The sequence below is a fragment of the Opisthocomus hoazin genome, chromosome 4, assembly GCF_030867145.1.
Source record: "Opisthocomus hoazin isolate bOpiHoa1 chromosome 4, bOpiHoa1.hap1, whole genome shotgun sequence".
Classification (NCBI taxonomy): domain Eukaryota; kingdom Metazoa; phylum Chordata; class Aves; order Opisthocomiformes; family Opisthocomidae; genus Opisthocomus; species Opisthocomus hoazin.
This window is the reverse complement of record NC_134417.1, coordinates 2,125,477-2,148,645: the sequence shown is the minus strand read 5'-3', so window position 1 is coordinate 2,148,645 and position 23,169 is coordinate 2,125,477. Positions and strand designations below refer to the sequence as shown.

The 23,169-nt window shown below is 54.7% G+C and overlaps 1 protein-coding gene across 2 annotated transcripts in view; it reads right to left on the bottom strand.

Moving 5' to 3' along the window:
• GPC1 (glypican 1) overlaps nt 1-23,169 on the bottom strand; it is a 195,317-nt gene that overhangs the window by 17,557 nt on the left and 154,591 nt on the right. For both annotated transcript variants that reach the window (XR_012763609.1, XM_075417553.1), the window contains exon 3: nt 8,957-9,348. Coding sequence is in view for 1 of the 2 variants with exons in the window: in XM_075417553.1 (XP_075273668.1) it covers nt 8,957-9,348 (392 nt within the window). In the remaining variant the exon portion in view is untranslated. The remainder of the gene's footprint in view (nt 1-8,956; nt 9,349-23,169) is intronic.

The window sequence follows — 23,169 nt, the reverse complement described above, 5'->3', positions numbered from 1 at the left end:
TTTCCCTCCCAGCTTCCTGAGTGCTGGAGAAAGGTTCAGCTTTGGGAAGCCACAGGCACCTGGAAAATCATGTTAATGGCAGCAGTACCGCAGCAGAACGGCGTGCGGTTGGGCGCAGCATGCCCAGCTCCGGCCGGTTGCGAGGGGTGAGAATCACAGAATCATTAAGGTTGGAAAAGACCTCTAAGATCATCAGGTCCAACCGCCAACCCAACACCACCCTGCCTGCTCAACCATGTCCTGAAGTGCCACATCCACAGGTCCAGGGCTCCTCCTGCGCCCCGCAGGACGTGGCCACCTCCTTCGGCGCCCAGAACCTGCAGCCGAGCTGCTGATGCTGCTTTTGAAGTGCTGGCTTCAAACAAGGAAAAGAAAAAAAAAAAAACCCACACAAAGAAACCAACCCCCAATCCGTTCATCCTTTTGAAGCCTGCCTTAAAAGCAAATGAGAACCTGCAGCCTAGCTGCAATGTGATGGGACTCCTTGGCCTTCAGAGGCCTTTAAGTGCAGCTGAAAGGCATTTAACACCAATAAAATCAGCTGAGCTCTTGCTGGTGTTTCTCCTACCCCCCCTCTCCCCTTGCACATTCACCCCCAGGCTGCTGAGAGCCATCTGTGCCTTGCTTCCCAGGGCAGCCGGAGTTAGGCAGGGGGGGAGAGATCTGGGAATGGAGAAAGATGGGTGAAAACTGCAGGCTGCTGAAGTGCTGCCAGCCTCCCTGGCTCGTCGCGGGGACACGGGCAGGTCGGTGACGGAGGGACAAGGCTGAGGTGGTCCCTAACATGTCGGTGTTCTGTGGGCTCAGTCCCCTGTAAGAATTCTGCCCAAGGGAGCGTGAGGTCAGAGCTCTCTGCGGCGCGGTGTTGGTGTTCACCGAGCTGCAGCAGCTCCCTGCCCCGCGGCCGCTCTCCCGGTCCCCTCCCGGCTCAGACCTCCGAGGAGCAGCGCAGACCCAAGGTGGGCGCCGGGACCTGCAGCACCGTGTCCGCGTGACGCGGAGATGGTGGGGCTGAACACAACACACCTCCGGACCCGTCAGACAGACGTCAGAACGCACCTCCAGAACTCTCAGGTGCGTTCCCCCAGGGAGAAGGACCCACTGTCTGAACGGCCACTCCAGCCTCCAGAAGCACCAGTCAAACCCAGCAACACCAGGCAACTCAGGTGTCCAAACCGAGGGATGCTTTGAAGCCAGCGGATCACAGAATCCCAGAATCCCAGCTTGGCAGGGGTTGGCAGGGACCTCTGTGGGTCCCCCAGCCCAACCCCCTGCCCAAGCAGGGTCACCCAGAGCAGGCTGCACAGCACCGCGGCCAGGCGGGGCTGGAATATCTCCAGAGAAGGAGACTCCACAGCCTCCCTGGGCAGCCTGGGCCAGGGCTCCGTCACCCTCAGAGGGAAGGACAGCAGGCAGCTTTCCGGGGTGGCCGGGTGGCTTGAGGCAGAAGGCACCCACAGCCAGAGACCTTCACGCGGCCGCGGGCTGAGCGCAGCTACGCAGGCAGCCGCAGCCTGGGCATGTAGCACCCTCCCTTACCTTCTCAGGTTTATTTTAAAGGCAGGTGATAAAAGTTCAGGGAAGTTTTTCCTGCCAGCTGTGAAAAACTCATTCTGGGAGAGCGTTTAAGAGCGAACACGTCAGCTCTTCGACTCACAGATCAGCCGCGCGCGCTGGGGAAGGCAGGCGGGTGTTATAAATATCTGCAGGGTGGGGGTCAGGAGGATGGGGCCAGACTCTGCTCAGTGGTGCCCAGCGACAGGACAAGGGGCAACGGGCACAAACTGAAGCAGAGGAAGCTCCAGCTGAACCCGAGGAAGAACTTCTTCCCTCTGAGGGTGCCGGAGCCCTGGCCCAGGCTGCCCAGGGAGGCTGTGGAGTATTGGAGGGCCCTTCCGTGGGGAAACTGCAACCCGGCAATTCCACATCGGGAAACATTTCATCTTTACAGTTTCCCCACGGAAGGGCCCTCCAATACTACGGCCAAAAAAGAGCAGGGCTCTGCTGCTCTTTGCCCTTCCGCGTGCGCAAGCTGGAGACCAGGGCGACGGCTGCTCCGAGCGCGGGGCCGCGGGCGCCGCGTGTCCCCGGCGAAAGGAGCCGAGGTGCCGGAGCTCCCAGCCCTGCGCGGGGAGCAGACCCCGCTCTCCCCGCCACACGGTCAGCAGCTGCCTTGTGCATGTTGCTGCCAGCCCCGATGTAATTAGCACCTTGACGTGTGTTAAATGAACCAAGCTTTCCCATCTTTCAGAATAAAGCTCTGAAAGAACCAGCTGCGGGGCTGACAGAAGTAGGATTCTTTCAAAGCCTAATGAATTGTATAATCACTTCAGTCATTATTTTGCATCTTCGCTCCGCGAAGGCACAGCCACCAGCCCTTGGAGCACAGCGAGCCTTCGGCCTCACCAAGCCCATCATCATCCCACAGCCACAGGGAGGACGGAGGCTGCCAAACCCCTGCCCTTCGCGCTCCGGCAAACCGGAGCTGGTGCCAAGCCCCAGGCCACACGGGCTGCCCGGGTCCACCCCCGCCAGCCCAGCAGCCAAACGGCCATTTTGCAAGCTCGGAAAAAGAAATTAAAAAAAAAAAAGGTGTCTGGGGTAACGCAGCCAACGCGAAGAAGCGAAGCACCGAGCGGAGTCGGCGGCGGATCCCTCGGTGGCCAGCGATGCCGATGGCTGTGGAAGGTGGCACAGCCTGCCAGGGACACCAGAGCCGAGGGCAGGGCCCGCAGCTAACGGCTGGACTTGATGATCTTAGAGGTCTTTTCCAATCTTAATGATGCTATGGTTCTAACCGGGAGGATCTGCGCCTTCGCATTCCTGCCTAGCGCCTAACTGCCTCCAGGTATTAAACCGAGGAAGACTCACGTGGAGGGAGACTGCTGTCTCGCTCCTCTCCCTCGGGAGGAAGACATGGCGAGCCACCGCCTGCCTGCTCAACACGCCCTGCTCTGTCCATCTGACGCAGCTATTTCCAGCTGGTACAACTTCCAATCCTACGAAAACCAGATTCAATTGACTTTTAACCAGCAGGTGAACATGGGAGACACATAACTGCTTGCCCACATTATTTCTATTGCATTCAGAACACCTACGGGTTTTTATCCCTGAAGGGTTGCGATTTAAACATAATAACAGACAGGAATACTGGAAAGTAATATCTGAAATACATAAGGATGTGTTCAACGCCGCATGCTCCCCACCCAGCTTGATTTGAACCTGCCCAAACACATACCAACTTCATTGCAAAACCCTCTCCTTAGCTTCATGTGTGAATCACAGAATCCCAGCATGGCAGGGGTTGGCAGGGCTCTCTGTGGGTCACCCAGTCCAACCCCCTGCCCAAGCAGGGTCACCCAGAGCAGGCTGCACAGCACCGTGTCCAGGCGGGGCTGGAATATCTCCAGAGAAGGAGACTCCACAGCCTCCCTGGGCAGCCTGGGCCAGGGCTCCGTCACCCTCAGAGGGAAGAAGTTCTTCCTCGGGTTCAGCTGGAACTTCCTCTGCTTCGTTTGTGCCCATTGCCCCTTGTCCTGTCACTGGGCACCACTGAAAAGAGCTTGGCCCCATCCTCCTGACCCCCACCCTGCAGATATTTCTAAGGTCCCCTCTCAGCCTTCTCTTCTCCAGGCTGAACAAGCCCAGCTCCCTCAGCCTCTCCTCGTAGGAGAGATGCTCCAGTCCCCTCCTCATCCTTGTAGCCCTCCGCTGGGCTCTCTCCAGTAGCTCCTCATCTTTCTTGAACTGGGGAGCCCAGCACTGGACACAGCACTGCAGATGGGGCCTCACTAGGGCAGAGTAGAGGGGAAGGAGAACCTCCCTCGACCTGCTGGCCACACTCCTCTTGATGCACCCCAGGATCCTCTCGGCCTTCTCTGGAAAGCCTCTGCGCCTGTCTGAAGGTGCGAGGCTGATTAAACCCCATGCAAGCCTAGACATGCTCTCCCTGCAGGAAAACGCTACCTCCCTTGGTGGGAGCAGATCCCAGACGAGAGCTTCTCCCAGACAGAGTGAATTTGCCGTGGCACCTGATGGCTCCCTGGGGCAAAGCCAGTCTCCGCACAACCGCGTCCTGCTGTTGAGTCGTCGTCGGAACACAAGAACACACGCCTCTACCGTGCAAAAACCGAAAGCTCCGAAGCGAGAGGTGGGAGAACAGCCAGCGCAAAGGAAATCAACGGGGTGATAGGGGGCTATTGCCCATGCTGTGGAACAACATTCTTATAACATCTGTTTACCTACACTACACTACTACTGTCCTTTCAGGATCAAGAGAAGGCCAATTTAGATAAATGCTTAATTTCATTAGCAAAGCAAAACCCTTTCAGTGAAACAGACTGTTGTTTACGGTTGCATGTACTTGCTGCTGACATTCCGCGTAAAGATCGGCCATCGAAAGGATGGGGACGTGCCACCGAGCACATGGGGCAGGAGTTCATGGCACTCGAGCTGCTTTAGCACAGTGGTTTTGAAAGTGTGTGAAAGGAGATTACGTTCTTCAGCTCATTTACTCAGTCAGATCAGTTTTATGCTTAGTTCACCCAAAAAGCAACTGGAATCTGGAAGACAGAAGTCCACTAAGTCCTTCCAAGCTATAGAAAAGAGCTGGGTATGAGAAATGGCTGCAGTCTTCAAGGACACGAGGACCAGGAATGACCATACTGTCTTTGTTACATCATTGACTTGTTGGAAATGTAAAGCATGTTTAGATAAATGTTATTTTCTCTATGTATCCAGCACATTCATTTAACTGTTAAAAACACTTGTAAAAATTCTATTTTTGGGCCTCCTTAATTGGAATTCAGTTTCCATTCAAATGCAGCTTGACCCACCATGTGTTGAAAAATTACTCATAGGGTAAATAGGAAAGCTGCCATTTACCTTATACTAACATAAAAGTTTAAAAAATGAGGCTGAAGTGTACTGTGAGAGACAGCATTGCTTAAATAAAACTGTACTGATAGACAAACTCCATCGCTAAAATGAATTGCAGGATTCCGTGAAAAAGCTTATAGTTAGTAAAGATTTTTTTCCTTTTGTTTTATGAGGGGATATCTCTCAGCCCTTGCCATTCTTCCCCTCCGTTTCGCTTCCCCTCCTCGCTCCCAGTGCTTCCCTTCACCGACACCACGCGCTTCCAGGCACATGACCTCGCTCTCCGGGCTGCACACGGCGGCGGCTCGCGCCGCGCGGGCATCTCCCGGCAGAGGCTGGCGGGCAGCGGGTCTCCTTCCCCTGCTCACGCGCAGCTCCGCCGCGCAGCAAACGCTACTTTGGGGCAGCTGCCAACGCCACAACGAAAGAAAAGGGTCCTGCCCCAAACTGGGATGTTTCTTCTCTCTCGCCCCGGCACGCAGCAGGCAGGGAGCTCCTTCCCTAGGGATTCGCTGGCCGCTGCTTCACGCCGATGATGAGAAACGCACCTGGCATCGCGCAGCTTCAGGGAAAACCTGCAGTTTGCGCTGAAAGAATCACAGAATCACAGAATAGTAGGGGTTGGAAGGGACCTCTGTGGGTCATCTAGTCCAACCCTCCTGCCGAAGCAGGGTCACCTACAGCAGGCTGCACAGGATCTTGTCCAGGCGGGGCTGGAATATCTCCAGAGAAGGAGACTCCACAGCCTCCCTGGGCAGCCTGGGCCAGGGCTCCGTCACCCTCAGAGGGAAGAAGTTCTTCCTCATGTTCAGCTGGAGCTTCCTCTGCTTCAGTTTGTGCCCGTTGCCCCTTGTCCTGTCGCTGGGCACCACTGAAAAGAGCTTGGCCCCATCCTCCTGACCCCCACCCTGCAGATATTTAGAGGCATTTCTAAGGTCCCCTCGCAGCCTTCTCTTCTCCAGGCTGAACAAGCCCAGCTCCCTCAGCCTCTCCTCGTAGGGGAGATGTTCCAGTCCCCTCCTCATCCTCGTAGCCCTCTGCTGGACTCTCTCCAGTAGCTCTTCATCTTTCTTGAACTGGGGAGCCCAGCACTGGACACAGTACTCCAGATGAGGCCTCACCAGGGCAGTTACAGAAACACACAACCTGAACGGCAACACCCAGATGCTGCCCCAAGACCCCCACCCACGCGTGGCACACACCAGTAACCCCAACCCCGTGCCAGGGCTGGGCACTGACCCACGCGCCCAGCCCCGGCCCTGCCACCCCGCCTGGGCTGCGACCAGCCGGACGCGTGCCCCGGGACCCCCGGGACCCTGCCCACAGCCGCTGTCGGCGCGGGGCTGGCTTGGCGGCAGGGACCGCGGCACTAAAAAGCTCTAGATCTTGGTGTCAGAGCCTGCAGGCTGCCAGGGTGACTTTGCCTTAAGAGCTAGCACGGCAATAAAGATGAAAAATGGGTTTGCCATTTTCTCCCCGGCTGCCCTCGAGCTATTTATCGCCAGCGGGACGCCGAGCTCATGCTCCCAACCCCACGTGCCCACCAGCCACGGGCTGCCCGGAGCCACGGCTTCCTACGAGACCCTGGGGCTGGAGCCTGGGGAAGAAACACCCCTTGGGCACAGTGGAGAGGCAGCGGGGATTAAAGAAATCTCATGAATTCCCTGCCTGAAGCTCCACCAGGGCAGGCTCTTCCCCATTTTAAGACAGCCAGAAAATGGGGCAAGCGGCGCGAGTCTTTCTCTAGGATGCTCCGCGATGCCGACACTGCACAAGGACCTGGAACAGCGAGAGGGTACGGGTGGCAAACACTGAACTGGAACGGTCTGAGAAGCCAGAACCAGGAGGGTTTTAATAGAAATCAGCAGTTTTTCTGGGATTTGCAAACAAATAAAACCGAAGTAATCTGATTTTTCAGAGGCCCAAAGCTAGGTGATTTATTTCTAGTGTCCACTTAAACAGGCTTTCTCAGACTTCCTGACCAAAACACTCACCACAGCTCCCTCAGCAAATTCAGCTCAAAGAGTTATTTTTAAAGACCGCTGCTATCAGCTGACAGGAAAGTCGAATCCCCATCTCTGATCTTAATAAAAGTCTTCTACGCTTTCTCCTAACGTTGTAAGTGGAGGTGTCCAAAAACCGTGTAGACGTGGCACTTCGGGATGTGGTTTAGCAGGCATGGGGGTGTTGGGTTGGCGGCTGGACTTCATGGTCTGAGAGGTCTTTTCCAACCTCAATGAGTCCATGATTCTGTAATACAATGTACAAAGCAACCTGAAAAATGACTAAACCCAAAGCACCAGTTGCGAATGGAGCTCAGCACTTCACATCTGTTTGGCACTAGTGTAAACCCACATCTGGTACAGCAAAGTGGGTAAATCACGCCTTTTCACTCAGAGGCAGCGGAGGGCATCCATCAAACGGATTTCCCACCTCAGCATTCTCACCCCCTCTTGCCTGAAGTACTAAAGCCATTCCTGAAGGCAGGGGAAACGGGCCAGTTCTGGCTTTCCCTCCAAAATCAGCTCCCTTTGCTGAGGCTTCCTGACTCGGTTCACGCGGATTGCGTTGCACCAGCAACACACCAGGTTCACAGCAACCCCGGGCAGGGCTCTGGTACGAGAGGGGAATGGCTGGGACCCTCCTGGAAGACCCTCCGTCCTGGAGGAACGGCTTGGAGGGAGGCAGAGGAAGAGGAGGATCTCCGGCTGGGCGCGTGCCCCGCATCCCGTTTGACAAGCGATGCCAAGAGAAGCAGGAGAACTCGGAAAGGGGGGGCTGGAATCAAAACCCAATGGTCAGAAGCCTACATGAAGGTAGGGGACAAATACGCCACGTGTTGGTATCTCAGGTCCTTCACTTCCGTGGACACCACGACTGCAGTTGTCCTGCCAGCCGGCTTTACCCACCAAACCCCGCTACAGGCAGAATCCCGCACATCGAGCTGGAAATCTCTGCCATTCAGAGGATTTATGAAAAATATTTTACTTTGGTCCCCCCTGAAATTACCTCATTCTCCTCTTCCATCTGTTTTAAGCGTCAGGAGAGCGCGGCGTTAATGAGATGTACAAAGGCTTGTGGGCAGCTGAACAGTTTTATAGTCCCACATTGATAAACTAAAGCATTTGTCACTGCTACCACAGTGATCTTCCTGGGATCAAAGCCTGGATTTGCTGCTCCAAACAGTACTGTCCTCTGCTACGCCTTGCCACGCGTTACCTTCCCAGGAAATGCCTTGCGATCCCGTATTTTCACATCTGCAGCTCAATCCCGCCCTGCTTCGCGTACCTGCCAACCGCCATCTCCGCATGCAGTACGCAAATCACTTTTTTTTAGCATGGATTTTCTCCTTTCTACCTGTGTGGAAAGCCTGAGTATCTCCTTTCAGGACAATCACCACCTTCTGGCTCTGAAAGGCTGCTTCTGCAGTAAAGAACGCAGCCAATTTCCTTCCTCCTGAAAGCCTGGGTTCAGCCACCTTAATTTACATTTATAGAGCACCTTTCACCCCTGCAGATCCCAACGCACTTTGCAAACTCGCCCTCCCTGTGCGCAGAAGCTGTACAAATCTCCATGGCTACACAGACCGAGCCAGCGCTCCCACCGCCGACCGCTGACACGCGGCTCTCTGCGTGCATTGCCAGCACGCTCACGGCAAGGCAGCTCTGCGCACCCTGCGCCGTGCCGCCGTCAGGGGGGAAGGCAAGGCGGCGGGATTCGGAGGCGTCCCGTTCCCCCGCTGGGGAAGCTCGGGGCATCCAGGCAAGCAGCAGAACGGTTCCATAGCCCGGGTGACCGACATCTCCCCGGCCCTCCGCTGCACGGGTTAAAATGAGGTAGAGACCGACGCACAACAAGTTCTACCTCGCTTCTTCTGCCCTATCAGTGCCTGCAGGAGTCCAGGCTTTCTGCTCTCTTCCACTGATGGGTGACACTCAAGCGATTGGTTTCATGAAATTGAAAATTGCTCGTTTTGTAATGAAAACATAAAGGAAAATAAACCCCACTCTCCCAACAGCAGTAGTCAACTGCCTCCTGCCAATCCGATAATGGAGGAGAAGGAAGAACCCCAACATACCTGAGACACCTTTTTGACCACGTCGCTGCCCACGAGAAAGCCCTGCGCGTAGGAGCGCGCCGCGATGAAGGCTCGGGTCGCCTTCACCTTCAGGTCCCTGGGAACTTCCCCGAAGGGTTTATGCTGCTCCGCGTGTTTCACCATGCAGTCCAGGTACTCGTCTGTGATATGGTACTGGGGATTCATCAGCTTGAAGAGCCGCTCCAGCAAGCGTGTCCAGAACTCATTGAGGGCCTCTTCCAGGTTGATGTTGGAGCCGCGGTAATAGCGGCGTAGCTCGCTGTACAAGTCCTTGAAGACCTTCGTGTTTTGAGTGTACAGTTCTCCGTACATGCTTGGAAAAGCATCATAAAGGGCCTTTTCTGACTTGTTCAACAAATCCTGGAAATAACCTGGAGAGAGAAGAGAAAGGAGACGGTGATGTGGCAGTCAGACAAGCAGGAATCCAACGGGCTGTGCTGTTTGGGAGCACAACTGAATGCCCTGAGAAGGGAGAAGGGACCTAACAGAGCTTTTCCTCCAACTGGCTTTACCCACGCTCTCAGTCTTGAGCCTTAGCTGAGAAGATTGAAGGAGGAACCCTCCAGTGTCGGAGAACCGCAGTCGGGGCCTCTCCACCTCTTCTGGCAGCTTCACCTAGAACCAAAACTGAGGCTCTTCTCTGAGCGCGTAAGGTGCCACGGTGCTACTCACAGGTTTTCCTTACAGAACGCATCAACTGGCATCGCTTACGTACACCATAACTTGCCAGCAACTGTCAGCCAACGCCTTACGAGACGCTCAGCCCCCGAATCAAGAACCAGCCGCTCCTGGCACAGAAGCTGACACTTGTTAAACATCCCTAGAGAACGTTGTAAACACACAAGGACACCTGGATGCTGCTCAGGCAATGGAGGTCTATGCTGTAACGACTGCTGTTAGAGTCAGACTGGTCTGTCAGTCATAGAACCGCTTGGGTTGGAGGAGACCATCAAGATCATCGAGTCCAACCATTACCAGCAGCCACACCAGAATGAAATAAGATAAAGATTTAATCTAGAAGGTAACCTGAAGTCTTCCATTTCATCACATCAAAGGTTGGAATTCCTCCAGCACTGCCTGGTCTTCCCATCACACAAAAGCGAGGGCTTTTCCGGAGAAGACGGCAACTTCTTTGGTTTTAAAACAGAGCTTCCCCCCACCCCCTAAATTTCCCGTTCCTCGGAAGGCTGCCGTTCCTGGCTGAGGCACTGGCAATCTGGGGAAGCCAGCAGGACTCCGGGACAACACACACGCCTGAAGCACAACGCACTGCGGTCCGACACGAACAGGCACAAGCTCTTCTCTGGGGCAGCTCATTTACTCGAAGAGGACGTGGCCTTACCCTGACTAGCTGTCACCCCCACCAACCCAAACCCGCCACGATCCACCGCACAACTTGAAGCTGCCTTCGCAGAAGTCGGCGCAGCGTGAGCTGCCTTTCTTTCCTGCCTCGCCGCTGATTTTCCGTTATTTCCACAGCCCTGGTGCGATGGAGCCGGGCTGCCAAGCCAAGGCTTCGCGGAGATGTCCCCACCAGCCCTCGCCACCAGGCACATCTTGTTACGTACTGAAAGTCAGGGTTGAGCCGAAGGCCAACATCATCACGTTGAAGGTTCTCACCCCGTTTGCTCTCTTGGATTTGCACCCTGCTTTTGTTTAGGTACAGACAACGCAACGGTTTTACACCCTAGGGTCAGCGGTCGCAGGAGGGACACCAGCGCGGAGACGACGGAGGCGGCTGCTCCCTCACCAACGCCCGCCGGCACTTCCAGCCTCTCGGCTGCCAGCGACCCGCAGGCGCTCCGCGACCGCACGGCGGGGAGCTCACGGCAGGACCGCCCTGATTCTGTTTACTGATTTACACCAGCAAGTTTAATCGTTATCGAAGTCGGTAAGAGGAAAAACTATTTTAATAATAATTCTCATTTCAATTACATTTGCACTTTTTAGGGCCGTTTTGAAGCAAACCCGATTACACTATTCTTTAAATCTAAATTATTATTATTTTTTTTGGTGATGTATGATAAGCTATAGTTGGAGGGAAACCGTTATTCAATTAAAATCAAACAGCATGTACTTAGGTATATAAATTAACTCCACTGTGCTAGGCATATAAGAAAAGAAAGAAAAGCTGAAAAATGCATATTGCACGTACAAAGCTTTATTAAACACAGTATTTTCTGAGGGAATGGCACTGACCACAATTAAAGACTGCTGAAATTTTAGAACTAGTAAAGCCCATTGCCACGGGTCTTGTTTATATTCACAGCCCGGAATGGCCGTACAAGCCTTCCTACACCAGCAATCTCTCACTGAATGAATCCCAGAATCCCAGCACGGCAGGGGTTGGCAGGGCCCTCTGTGGGTCACCCAGCCCAGCCCCCTGCCCAAGCAGGGTCACCCACAGCAGGCTGCACAGCACCGCGGCCAGGCGGGGCTGGAATATCTCCAGAGAAGGAGACTCCACAGCCTCCCTGGGCAGCCTGGGCCAGGGCTCCGTCACCCTCAGAGGGAAGAAGTTCTTCCTCGGGTTCAGCTGGAGCTTCCTCTGCTTCAGTTTGTGCCCGTTGCCCCTTGTCCTGTCACTGGGCACCACTGAACAGAGTCTGGCCCCATCCTCCTGACCCCCACCCTGCAGATATTTAGAGGCATTTCTAAGGTCCCCTCGCAGCCTTCTCTTCTCCAGGCTGAACAAGCCCAGCTCCCTCAGCCTCTCCTCGTAGGGGAGATGCTCCAGTCCCCTCATCATCCTCGTAGCCCTCCGCTGGACTCTCTCCAGTAGCTCCTCATCTTTCCTGAACTGGGGAGCCCAGCACTGGACACAGCCCTGCAGATGGGGCCTCCCCAGGGCAGAGCAGAGGGGAAGGAGAACCTCCCTCGACCTGCTGCCCACACTCCTCTTGATGCGCCCCAGGATCCCATTGGCCTTCTTGGCACCCAGGGCACGCTGCTGGCTCGTGGTCAACCTATGGTCCACCAGCACTGCCAGGTCCCTCTCAAATGAAGATCTGAATGAAGCCAGAACTCAGCAAGTGGGTCAAGCAAGAGAAAACACCCTCTGCATCCGCACCGCAGGCTGCCAACACTGAAACTTCTTGTAGCATTTTAATAAACCGATACCGAGCATTAATAGCCTGGCTTCCTCCAGCCACAATCCTGTACTGCTTAAGAGTTTAAAGTTTGATTTAAGTGCTTATAAAAGACTGTGAGCAAACTAGGTCTCAGCAGAAGTTTGGTTCAATCGCTTCCGCAGAAACTAAAAATATGTTCTCTGAAATGTTGAATAAAACCTGCGGTTTTCAAATGTACTTTTGGAAGAAATTTATTCTTCTCCAGCCTGACCTGGTTGGCAGTTTGTATCTCCACACCTTGGCACTGGGATCCCTCCGTCTCTCAAGTGACTGACCTGCTGGTGTTTCTCCATCGTCCCCACTAAAACCGGATTTGCTCCTGCACACAGCAGCGTCAGCGCGCTGCCGGGGCACCCGAGCTGCCTGCAAAATCACCTTGCAACGGGGGGCTCCCGACACGAGGAAAAGCCAAAGCTGACCCCACCGACAAGGGCTTTGCGAGAAGACCTCAGTTCAATAAGAAGCGATGCCAGCAGCGTGGGCTGTCCTAGCACAGCTTATCGAAGCCTCTCCGGCGGAATCTCAAGACAAGAGGCGATCCGAGCCCTGCCTTCTCCCAGGTCCCAGCTCCCCGGCCCCGGCTGCCAGAGAGAAGCTCTCTCCCAAGACAGTGGTGCCCAGTGACAGGACAAGGGGCAATGGGCACAAACTGAGGCACAGGAAGTTCCGTCTGAACATGAGGAAGAACTTCTTCCCTCTGAGGGTGACGGAGCCCTGGAACAGGCTGCCCAGGGAGGCTGTGGAGTCTCCTTCTCTGGAGATATTCAAGACCCGCCTGGACAAGGTCCTGTGCAGCCTGCTGTAGGTGACCCTGCTTCAGCAGGAGGGTTGGACTAGATGACCCACAGAGGTCCCTTCCAACCCCTACTATTCTGTGATTCTGTGAAGGCAGGACAGGCTTTCTGCAAAGCCTGGGGCCTCTCACCCCAGCCCACGGGACTGCTTCGGGTCTGCACCTCCCCCCACTCGCACAGTTCAGCCATCGCCAGTCCCAAAGACAGCAGACGGCATTTTCTTCTCGTGACAAAACCATCGCTACGAACTGCAGGGTGCCAACACCGGTGAGAGCTTCCCTTTTACCAAACGGCCTCATCTACACCGAGTCATTGTGCAACGTGCAATTAAACCTTGTTGGGCGTTGCTGGCACATACCTCCTGGCAACCCTGATTCACCGGCCTCTACGCAGACCGCTTGAGCAGCCCCTCTTACAGCCACGGCTCCGTCCCCGGCACAGCAGCTCTGCACACCCACCTCCAAGGAATTCCAGCTGCTCCAACACCAGGTGAGAGGCTGCAAGAGGATGATGTCCTATCTGGGAGCTTCTCGTCCAGCATTTCTCCCCCGCCCCGGTGTCGCACGTGAGCCTGGGCTGAGGAGATCGCAGCAGTGTGAGCCCACATCAGGGCTGCCGCAGCACCAAGCTCCCAGCCCTGCTCTGAACAACGCCGGGCTGATCCTGCTGCAACACCACCATCTCTTGTGGCATGGTCACCTTTCTCTGTGGCATCTCCTGGAGCAGCTCACCAGCCTGGCATGGTCACCCTTCCCCTGCGGCACCTCCTGGAGCTGCTCACCAGCCTGGCATGGTCACCTTCCTCTGTGGCATCTCCTGGAGCTACTCACCAGCCTGGCATGGTCATCTTCCCCTGCAGCATCTCCCGGAGCAGCTCACCAGCCTGGCATGGTCATCTTCCTCTGTGGCATCTCCTGGAGCAGCTCACCAGCCTGGCATGGTCACCCTTCCCCTGCGGCACCTCCTGGAGCTGCTCACCAGCCTGGCATGGTCAACCTTCCCCTGCGGCACCTCCTGGAGCTGCTCACCAGCCTGGCATGGTCACCTTCCCCTGCGGCACCTCCTGGAGCTACTCACCAGCCTGGCATGGTCACCCTTCCCCTGCGGCACCTCCTGGAGCTGCTCACCAGCCTGGCATGGTCAACCTTCCCCTGCGGCACCTCCTGGAGCTACTCACCAGCCTGGCGTGGTCACCCTTCCCCTGCGGCACCTCCTGGAGCTGCTCACCAGCCTGGCATGGTCACCCTTCCCCTGCGGCACCTCCTGGAGCTGCTCACCACCCTGGCATGGTCACCCTTCCCCTGCGGCATCTCCTGGAGCTACTCACCAGCCTGGCATGGTCACCTTCCCCCGCAGCATCTCCTGGAGCAGCTCACCAGCCTGGCATGGTCACCCTTCCCCTGCGGCACCTCCTGGAGCTGCTCACGAGCCTGGCATGGTCACCCTTCCCCTGCGGCACCTCCTGGAGCTGCTCACCACCCTGGCATGGTCACCCTTCCCCTGCGGCATCTCCTGGAGCAGCTCCCAAGCCAAGCAGCTGAGTGCCAGGCAGACCATTTGTGCTGGCAGGACACTTGTTCAGGTCTCACTAATCTGTGGTGGCTTCACTCTTCTGTTGCCGCAGCCCTCCTGCCTCTACAACGAACAGAAATGGCATTCACCCACCACAAACACAAAACACAAAGCTTCTCTGATGCTGACGAGACACCTAAAAGCTGCTCCCTATCTTGATATATCACTCCAACCACTGCTGGTTACCCATTCACAACCTAATTAAGCTGAGCTCAAACTCTCTTTCTTGGATAATCAGTGCTCTCCTCTCTGTGACGAGTGACGCCGACCGAACAAATTGCTCAGCAGCCCCGGTTCGACACGCACCTTGGCGCTCCCCACCAGGAGGAAGAATCACAGAATCACAGAATCACAGAATAGTAGGGGTTGGCAGGGCCCTCTTTGGGTCACCCAGTCCAACCCCCCTGCCCAAGCAGGGTCACCCACAGCAGGCTGCACGGGACCTTGTCCAGGCGGGGCTGGAATATCTCCAGAGAAGGAGACTCCACAGCCTCCCTGGGCAGCCTGGGCCAGGGCTCCGTCACCCTCAGAGGGAAGAAGTTCTTCCTCGGGTTCAGCTGGAGCTTCCTCTGCTTCAGTTTGTGCCCATTGCCCCTTGTCCTGTCGCTGGGCACCACTGAAAAGAGCTTGGCCCCATCCTCCTGACACCCACCCTGCAGATATTTAGAGGCATTTATTAGGTCCCCTCTCAGCCTTCTCTTCTTCAGGCTGAACAAGCCCAGTTCCCTCAGCCTCTCCTCATAGGAGAGATGCTCCAGTCCCCTCACCATCCTCGTAGCCCTCCGCTGGACTCTCTCCAGTAGCTCCTCATCTTTCTTGAACTGGGGAGCCCAGAACTGGACACAGCACTGCAGATGGGGCCTCACCAGGGTAGTGTAGAGGGGAAGGAGAACCTCCCTCGTCCTGCTGGCCACACTCTTCTTGATGCACCCCAGGATCCCATTGGCTTTCTTGGCAGCCAGGGCACACTGCTGGCTCATGGTTAACCTGTCGTCCACCAGGACACCCAGGTCCCTCTCCGCAGAGCTGCTCTCCAGCAGGTCCACCCCAAGCCTGTACTGCTGCATGGGGTTGTTCCTCCCCAGGTGCAGGACCCTGCATTTGCCTTTGTTGAAAAACACCAACAAACGCAGCCTGATTTGTCGAGTCAAGGTAAAACGACTTTCTTTGTGTTGCTACGGGAGAGACGGGTTGTAGATCTTCCTGTCAAAAAATGGGAAACCGCTCTCGAAAAAGTCCAAGCTAATTAAGGGCTGATGAGCTGTTACTTTTCACCCAGTGAGAGAACACCCAATTACAGCCAACTCGTCGGCGGCTGGTTCTCAGAAAGTTCTTCTGGATTTCACACACTGAGAAAAAAAGATGTATCTACTTTTTCTAGGAAAATTAATTAGCAATTAAGCCTACATGTGTTTCTGATGAATGGCTGACCTGGCAGGGAATTTAAATGCCCATTTTGCAGCATCAGAAGGACTAAGGAGGGGGGTTTGTCAAGAGGGACACACAGAAGCTCGTACCAACAGCCCTGGTCCTCAGCACGATCTCCACCTGCACTGCTCGTGTACTTAGCACAGGTATCTCCAATTAACACCACATCTTCTCCTTAACACCTCCTGCCTACTAACATCCACGCTTTTAATGTATTTAGACACGTGTCGTAGACGAAGGACGTGCAAGGCCTCCAGATTAAGCAAATTGCCGCACCACAGTTCAGGCATCTGCCCTTGATTTCAGGTAGAAGCATTTATTTATTCCAGGGTAAGCAGCCAATTATCTGTGGCCATGGTGGGTGGGAAACCTCTGATAATACAGCTGTCCCGCTATTTATGCAAGAGGTTAAAAATAACCCCCCCGTGGGTCCCTTTAGGTTTGTTAACTCTCACTCGGTGCCTCACTGGTGGGTCTGCCCTGGCTCCCGAAGGGCAATCAGTGATTGTGCTCCAGCAGGACACAAGCACATGCAGGCAGCTCCATCCAGGTCACCTCACGGACACGTCCCCAAAGCCCCTGAGCTCTGCCAACACCATGTTCTCCAGGCCGGCAGCAACAGGCTCAAGCTAGGTCTGCATCTGTGCACCACCACACGTGGCTTTGTTGGCCTTGGGAACGGCAGGGACGGAGGGAACGGGCTCATGAGGAGCCAATGGTGGATCTCTAAAGCCCTCGCTTGCTCCCGGAGCCTCTGCTGCACTCCCACTCCTGGGAGCAGGTACACAAACACCTGAAGCAGCTCTGCACAGGGCCAGCTTCCATCCGAAACGATGCCTTTGTTTCTGCTCTGGGTCGCAAGGAAGCAGTTACGTATTTTCTGGAGCCATGCTGAAGTAGCACGGATGCGCTCAGCATCTCCCAGCCTCAGAAATCTGATGACGGAGGTGTACTAGCCAGAAACACCTTCCTACGAGCCACCTGCTAAATCCACAACCGGGCTTCCCCTCTTTCAAACACTTCTCTCAAGGAGCCATTGGACGAGTGAGTCCTCGCTCACTGCTGACGGCGAAGGGCTTCGCCACACCACAAAGCCCAGCAGGTCATCTTCTAATGACAGTAACTCAGACAAAGCAAACTCAACGGGACAGGACGAGAGGCAGTGGCCTCAAGTTGCACCAGGGGAGGTTTAGATTGGATACTGGGAAGAGTTTCTTTACCAAAAGAGTGGTCAGGCATTGGACCAGGCTGCCCAGGGAGGTGGTGGAGTCCCCATCCCTGGAGGGGTTCAAAAAACGCGTGGATGTGGCACTTCAGGACACGGTTTAGCAGGCGTGGTGGGGTTGGGTGGATGGTTGGACTTGATGATCTCAGAGGTCTTCTCCAACCTTAATGATTCTGTGATTCAGTTTCCCCTGGGCCAACGACAGGCAGAGGTGCTCCATCAGGGCTGTCCCTACATGAAACACCACCCTTCACGCTCTTGCTGCAAAAGTATTCAAAAGAAAAATAAAAAAAGAAATGGGAGCCTGTTTTTTATTACTATTATTATTATTATTATTATTGTCTCTCACTTCCAGGCTCAGAAACAAGACCACTGGCTTTGCTCAAATGAAATTCGCCTTTCGGCAGAGGCCAGTTCTGAAAAAGTTCTGCCTCGTACACAAACGCGCCAGAAAGTTCTGAGCAAAGAACCGAAAGCTTTTCACAACCGCGACAACTCCGCGGCCTTGGGCGCTGTTTCTCTTGCTGTTGTAGCGACAGCACCTCACTTCGCAGAGAAATCAGTTTTCGACCAGAATCCACAGCCTTCGCATTCAGAAGAGCCGGTAAATCCCCGCCCGTGCCCCGCTTCGCAGCTTCCCGGTGTTCGCAGCTCATATTTTCACAGTTTCCACATTTTCACAACTCCGGATTCGCGTCGGGAAGCTGCGAACAACAGGGCAGGGAGCAGCAGTTTCTCCCTGAAGATGGAAAGCTTTGCGTTCCCCCCTTCCTCACGCCCCCTCCCCAGCACCAAGTGCTTGACCCAAGCTCTTTGATACCACCTGGAACACACTGGGGTTTCCTCAGCTAACACAGCGATGGGGTGGGAATGGATGCAGCGGGGAATGAAGAGGTCACGGAAGGAAGAGCATCCAAATGCTCTCCGCGCATGCAGCGGACCTGACTTTCTTCCAAACCTACCCAATTTTAGAGGCATGCTAGAAGACATACGAGGATTGGAGAAAGGTGACAGAATTACTGTCGATCTGAATATTACCAAAGAAAACCGTGGTACAGAAAGTCTGGAGCACAACTGGAAAAAGAGTAGTGCCAGACCAGAGGAGACGAGGGAGGAAACCGCATTGCTCAGGTGATGCCACCCATTCCCAAATCCGATTTGAAGACGAAATCTGTTCCTCAAGGTGGGTTTAGCATTGGATGATTGGATTTGGTGAAGACTCTGGACAACCCCTCTACCTACATCTAGAAGTCAGTGATAGGGGAGAGGCATCGGGGTGCAGGGCTCCAGGAGGGAGGAGGCCCATGGCGGGCGATACCTCCAACCCTTCACTTTCCCTTGGAGCAGCAGAGGCAGCACCCAGGGCTCTGCCCTGCCCAAGCTCCCCCCTACTTCTCCCTTTCTTAAGAGCAGACTTCTTTTGCCTATGCTTCTGAAAAGCCCCGAGTATTCCCTGCAGGAACTCCCAGCTGCTTACGCTGCAACCACGCAGTGCAGCAGGGCTGTGCAGCTACAGGAGTGTCCTGTGCGAACGCTACGGAAGTTTTTCAGCAGCGGGGCAAGATGAAGACTCTCCTGCTGGATGAAGAGCTCTCCATGGCGAGCTGGGTTTGTGGGGACAAAACACGCAAGGAGGAAGAAGGATCAAACATCGTAGAGCAGCTTCTCAGGTTTGAGCAAGCGCACGAGCCTGGGGTGGGGGTCACGCAGGGCCAGAGCCGTGGAGCATCTCTGCAGCTCTCCTGGGGTGGGGGTCATGTAGGGCCAGAGCTGTGGAGCATCTCTGCAGCTCTCCTGGGGTGGGGGTCACGCAGGGCCAGAGCCGTGGAGCGTCTCCGCAGCTCTCCTGGGGTGGGGGTCACGCAGGGCCAGAGCTGTGGAGCATCTCTGCAGCTGTCCTGGGGTGGGGGTCACGCAGGGCCAGAGCTGTGGAGCATCTCTGCAGCTGTCCTGGGGTGGGGGTCACGCAGGGCCAGAGCCGTGGAGCATCTCCGCAGCTCTCCTGGGGTGGGAGTCACGCAGGGCCAGAGCCGTGGAGCATCTCCGTAGCTCTCCTGGGGTGGGGGTCACGCAGGGCCAGAGCCATGGAGCATCTCTGCAGCTCTCCTGGGGTGGGGGTCATGTAGGGCCAGAGCTGTGGAGCATCTCTGCAGCTCTCCTGGGGTGGGGTCACGCAGGGCCAGAGCCTTGGAGCATCTCCGTAGCTCTCCTGGGGTGGGGTCATGCAGGGCCAGAGCCGTGGAGCATCTCTGCAGCGCTGGACGGAGGCTGAGTGAAACGTGCTCACCATCAACGCTGCTACCGTGCTTCGAGAAGATGGCACTGAGAACAGGAGAGAAAAATAAGCTGACTCCGTGGCGTGCTGCATGCCAGTAAAAGCAGGGGAAGAAACAGCAGGAGGACATCTGCTCGAGCAAAGCTCCTTGCCGGGGCCAGCCCTGTCGGTCCGAGGCACTGTGCTTTCCTGGGCTGAGTTCCCATTTAATACACCGCTGCACATCCCAACACCAGTTTGCTTCTCCAGTTGGTTGTAACGCTGTCCTTGCAGTCTGCTATCAGAAGAGAATCATTCAGCAACAGACTTCAGCCGTTCAAATAAAAATCTAGTGGATCCACGTCTATTTTATTCACTTCAGAGAGTGATATTTTATTTATAAAACTGTTATTATGCATTGTTAATATAAGTACTACCCTGTGCTGAAGAGCTGACATCAATGCAAAGGCGGTGACCTGCCCTGGTTTGGACCTCAGCTGGGTGCCGCCAACGGGAATCAGCAGGGCGAGACCAAGCGGCTTCGGCTCCACGTGCCAACAGCCCTGCGTGCAGCAATCCCGACGGCGTTTTCCTGGGGGTCACCCCTCTCCTCGTGGCTTCACGTCCCCGTGAGACAGCCGCTCTTGCGTAGCCGTTTCTCTGGTCTCGATCCACCCTGGAGCAGGCAGTCCCTCCCTGCTGCATTCGGGACCGCTCTCCTCTACAGCGTCCCTCCCGCGCTCCGCGTCGCCCGCCACCCAAGAGGCACCATCACAAACCAAGACCCAGATCGCAAAAAAGCCCGACCAAATGAAGGTAAAATGAGCTCCTACCTAGCAGCCAAAGGATGAATGGTGTGAACAGATGTGCCAGGATGCAAGAATTACGACGCTTTTGGGTAATACGGCTTCCAAACTTTTAGGATTCTCTCCAGAGAGCCACGTCACCCATTGCTCCCCTGCACGCGGCGTCCTGAGGACAGTGTGGGAACACAGGACCGAAGAGATGCTGTGGGCCAGCGAGACCAGGGCCAGCTCTGCCGTGCCATCACCCACCTCAGGCTCTCCTAAACCTGCTCAGTGTCCAGCGTGAGAGAAGTTGGGAGATTTTGCCCTCAGTCCTACTGGAAGGTCGGTCCAGAATGCCTCCTCAGGTAGGTGGACTCCTTTGCTTAATTTCTGGTCAAAGTTGGCTCTTTATCCACTTGGTCTTTGCCAGTGTGGTCCCATAGTTTCACCAGTTTATGTTTCCTGGTGTGCACTCTCTGAGACGTTTCTACTCAAAGTCCCACGTTTTCTCCGCATCCATGCTGCCTCGCTACACAAGCGAAGGCGCTTTCCCCTCTTCACACCTGACAGATTCTCCAGCCCTCTGATCCTTCCACCAACTCTTCTCTTCACCTCTCCAGGTTGGCATTAACTTTTCTTAACTGTGGGTGGTCGGAACTACAAAGAACATCTCCTTTTCTTCACTGGAAATAACACAGTGAATACTGCACGGACTGCACTTTTTTAGGAATGCATCTCATTAGCATCTCACAGACCTTCTGCCACCAACTGGTACGTCCCCAACTCTCCCCTTTGCTATTTCCAACCAATTAGTCCCCAGCTGCACACCTCACTCTGGAATATTGCATTTCACCCTGTTTCTGTTATTCTGGTCGCCATGGTTATCCCCTATCCTCTTCAACAGTGACAATCTTCTCCAGCGCTGTGTCATCATCTAATCTCATGAATGCGTTTCTTATCATCTGTGCTGGTCTTTAATGGGGCTGTTAACCAGGCTGGGGTCTAGGCTCCTCTTGGCTAAATCCCTGCGGGCAGCCACACAGGCTACGCCTGACAGCGGTGCGTCAGGCAGCGGCGATCTGTAAATCGGCGGCCAGCGTCCCTCCAGCCCCCCCCAACTCAACTCCGTAGGAGCGGGACAGACAGGGCACGCCAGCATCCGCGCTCGCCCACGCGGCTTCTCCGCTCTGTGCGAGCACTGCGAACCTGAACCACCATGAGCATGGTACAGTCCTTCAGGGGCCACAGTCAAGTGAAGCAGAAACAGATTGTTGCCTGGGGTGGCCCAGTCCTCCCAGTCCAGCGTGTTGCCCTCAGCCAGGGCTGACTGACCGCCCACCCGTCACCTCCGCAGTATTTGTCGTCATTCAGACCTCACCAGAACCTCACCTGGAGGAAACTCCATTTTGAAGGCTTGGGAAAGGGTCTGCGAGAAGTTGAGCAGTGTCTCACAGAATCACAGAATAGTAGGGGTTGGAAGGGACCTCTGTGGGTCATCTAGTCCAACCCCCCTGCCCAAGCAGGGTCACCCAGAGCAGGCTGCACAGGACCTTGTCCAGGCTGGTCTTGAATATCTCCAGAGAAGGAGACTCCACAACCTCCCTGGGCAGCCTGGGCCAGGGCTCCGTCACCCTCAGAGGGAAGAAGTTCTTCCTCATGTTCAGACGGAACTTCCTGTGCCTCAGTTTGTGCCCATTGCCCCTTGTCCTGTCACTGGGCACCACTGAAAAGAGCTTGGCCCCATCCTCCTGACACCCACCCTTCAGATATTTAGAGGCATTTATAAGGTCCCCTTGCAGCCTTCTCTTCTTCAGGCTGAACAAGCCCAGTTCCCTCAACCTCTCCTCGTAGGGGAGATGCTCCAGTCCCCTCACCATCCTCGTAGTCCCCCCTCCCATCCTCACTAATTCCATTTTAAGATGTATGTAGGTATTTATAATTTATATGAATCAAACATCATTCACCTTAGAATTTGCAAGCACTACAAACCCTGGCAAACAACCTGCTTGGGTGCTTGTGCCTCTCAGGACCACCAGCTGGATGTATCAGTGACTGAAAACATCTGCGTCCACCATGGGCTGTCATCACGCTCACAGAACGGAGATCAAAGATGAGACTTAAAGAAAATATTAGCTGAGAACCGGAATGCCAACCGCACTCTGACGGCAGCTATGCCTAGGAAAAAAGAGAGGAAACTACGTGTGCTCCCTCTCTTTAAAAATTCATTTAAAACAACTGAAGAAAGGCTTTGGTTACCCTGCGATGCTGGCACTCTCCTCTTGCCCGAGTTGGGGCTTCTGCTGCTTTTGAAGCGTCGCTGGCTCCGGTTCGAGGTTGAAGGATGGAAGGAATGGACACTTGTTAACAGCACGTGCCTGTTCCACTTCACCCAGCTTCAAACTTTCCTTTTCTTTCCCTTTTCTTTTCCCAAGTACATTTCAGATTTCCTCCCAAGTACAGTGCATCAGTGAATTGGACATAAGCAATAAATTCTGACCACTTCTACGTGTTCTCCCATGAATTTATACCAAAATTCTCATTAGACAGCTAGATACATGAATGGATTTAGCATGCATTTCTGAGGATGCAAAGAGATGTTGAGAAGCAGCTGTCATTCACCTTCTTCTCTTATCACAAACGCTTGGGGATAATCACAGAAATCTTGGATCTGGCAGAAGATTTAGAACTGACAAAAGGAAACCCTATCTCAAACAGCCAAGCTCTGAAAAACCCCACCCCCGTTACAAAATGTCCTGGACTGGACGCTGAAGAATAAAATAGACTCGAGAGATGCTCAGACCAGAAAAAGGAAAGTCCATTTGGTGGACATGAAACAAAAGAGACATCCAGGGTAGCAGAGAAACCACAAAACATTCCTGGGGTGGAAGGCACACAGGATAACATCGGTGTTTCCTCCCTAAGCAAAGGTGCACCCTATTAATTGCCGTTACCTTAATTATTACGTCTTCATTCTGGCACTGTCCCCCTAAACCAGACACT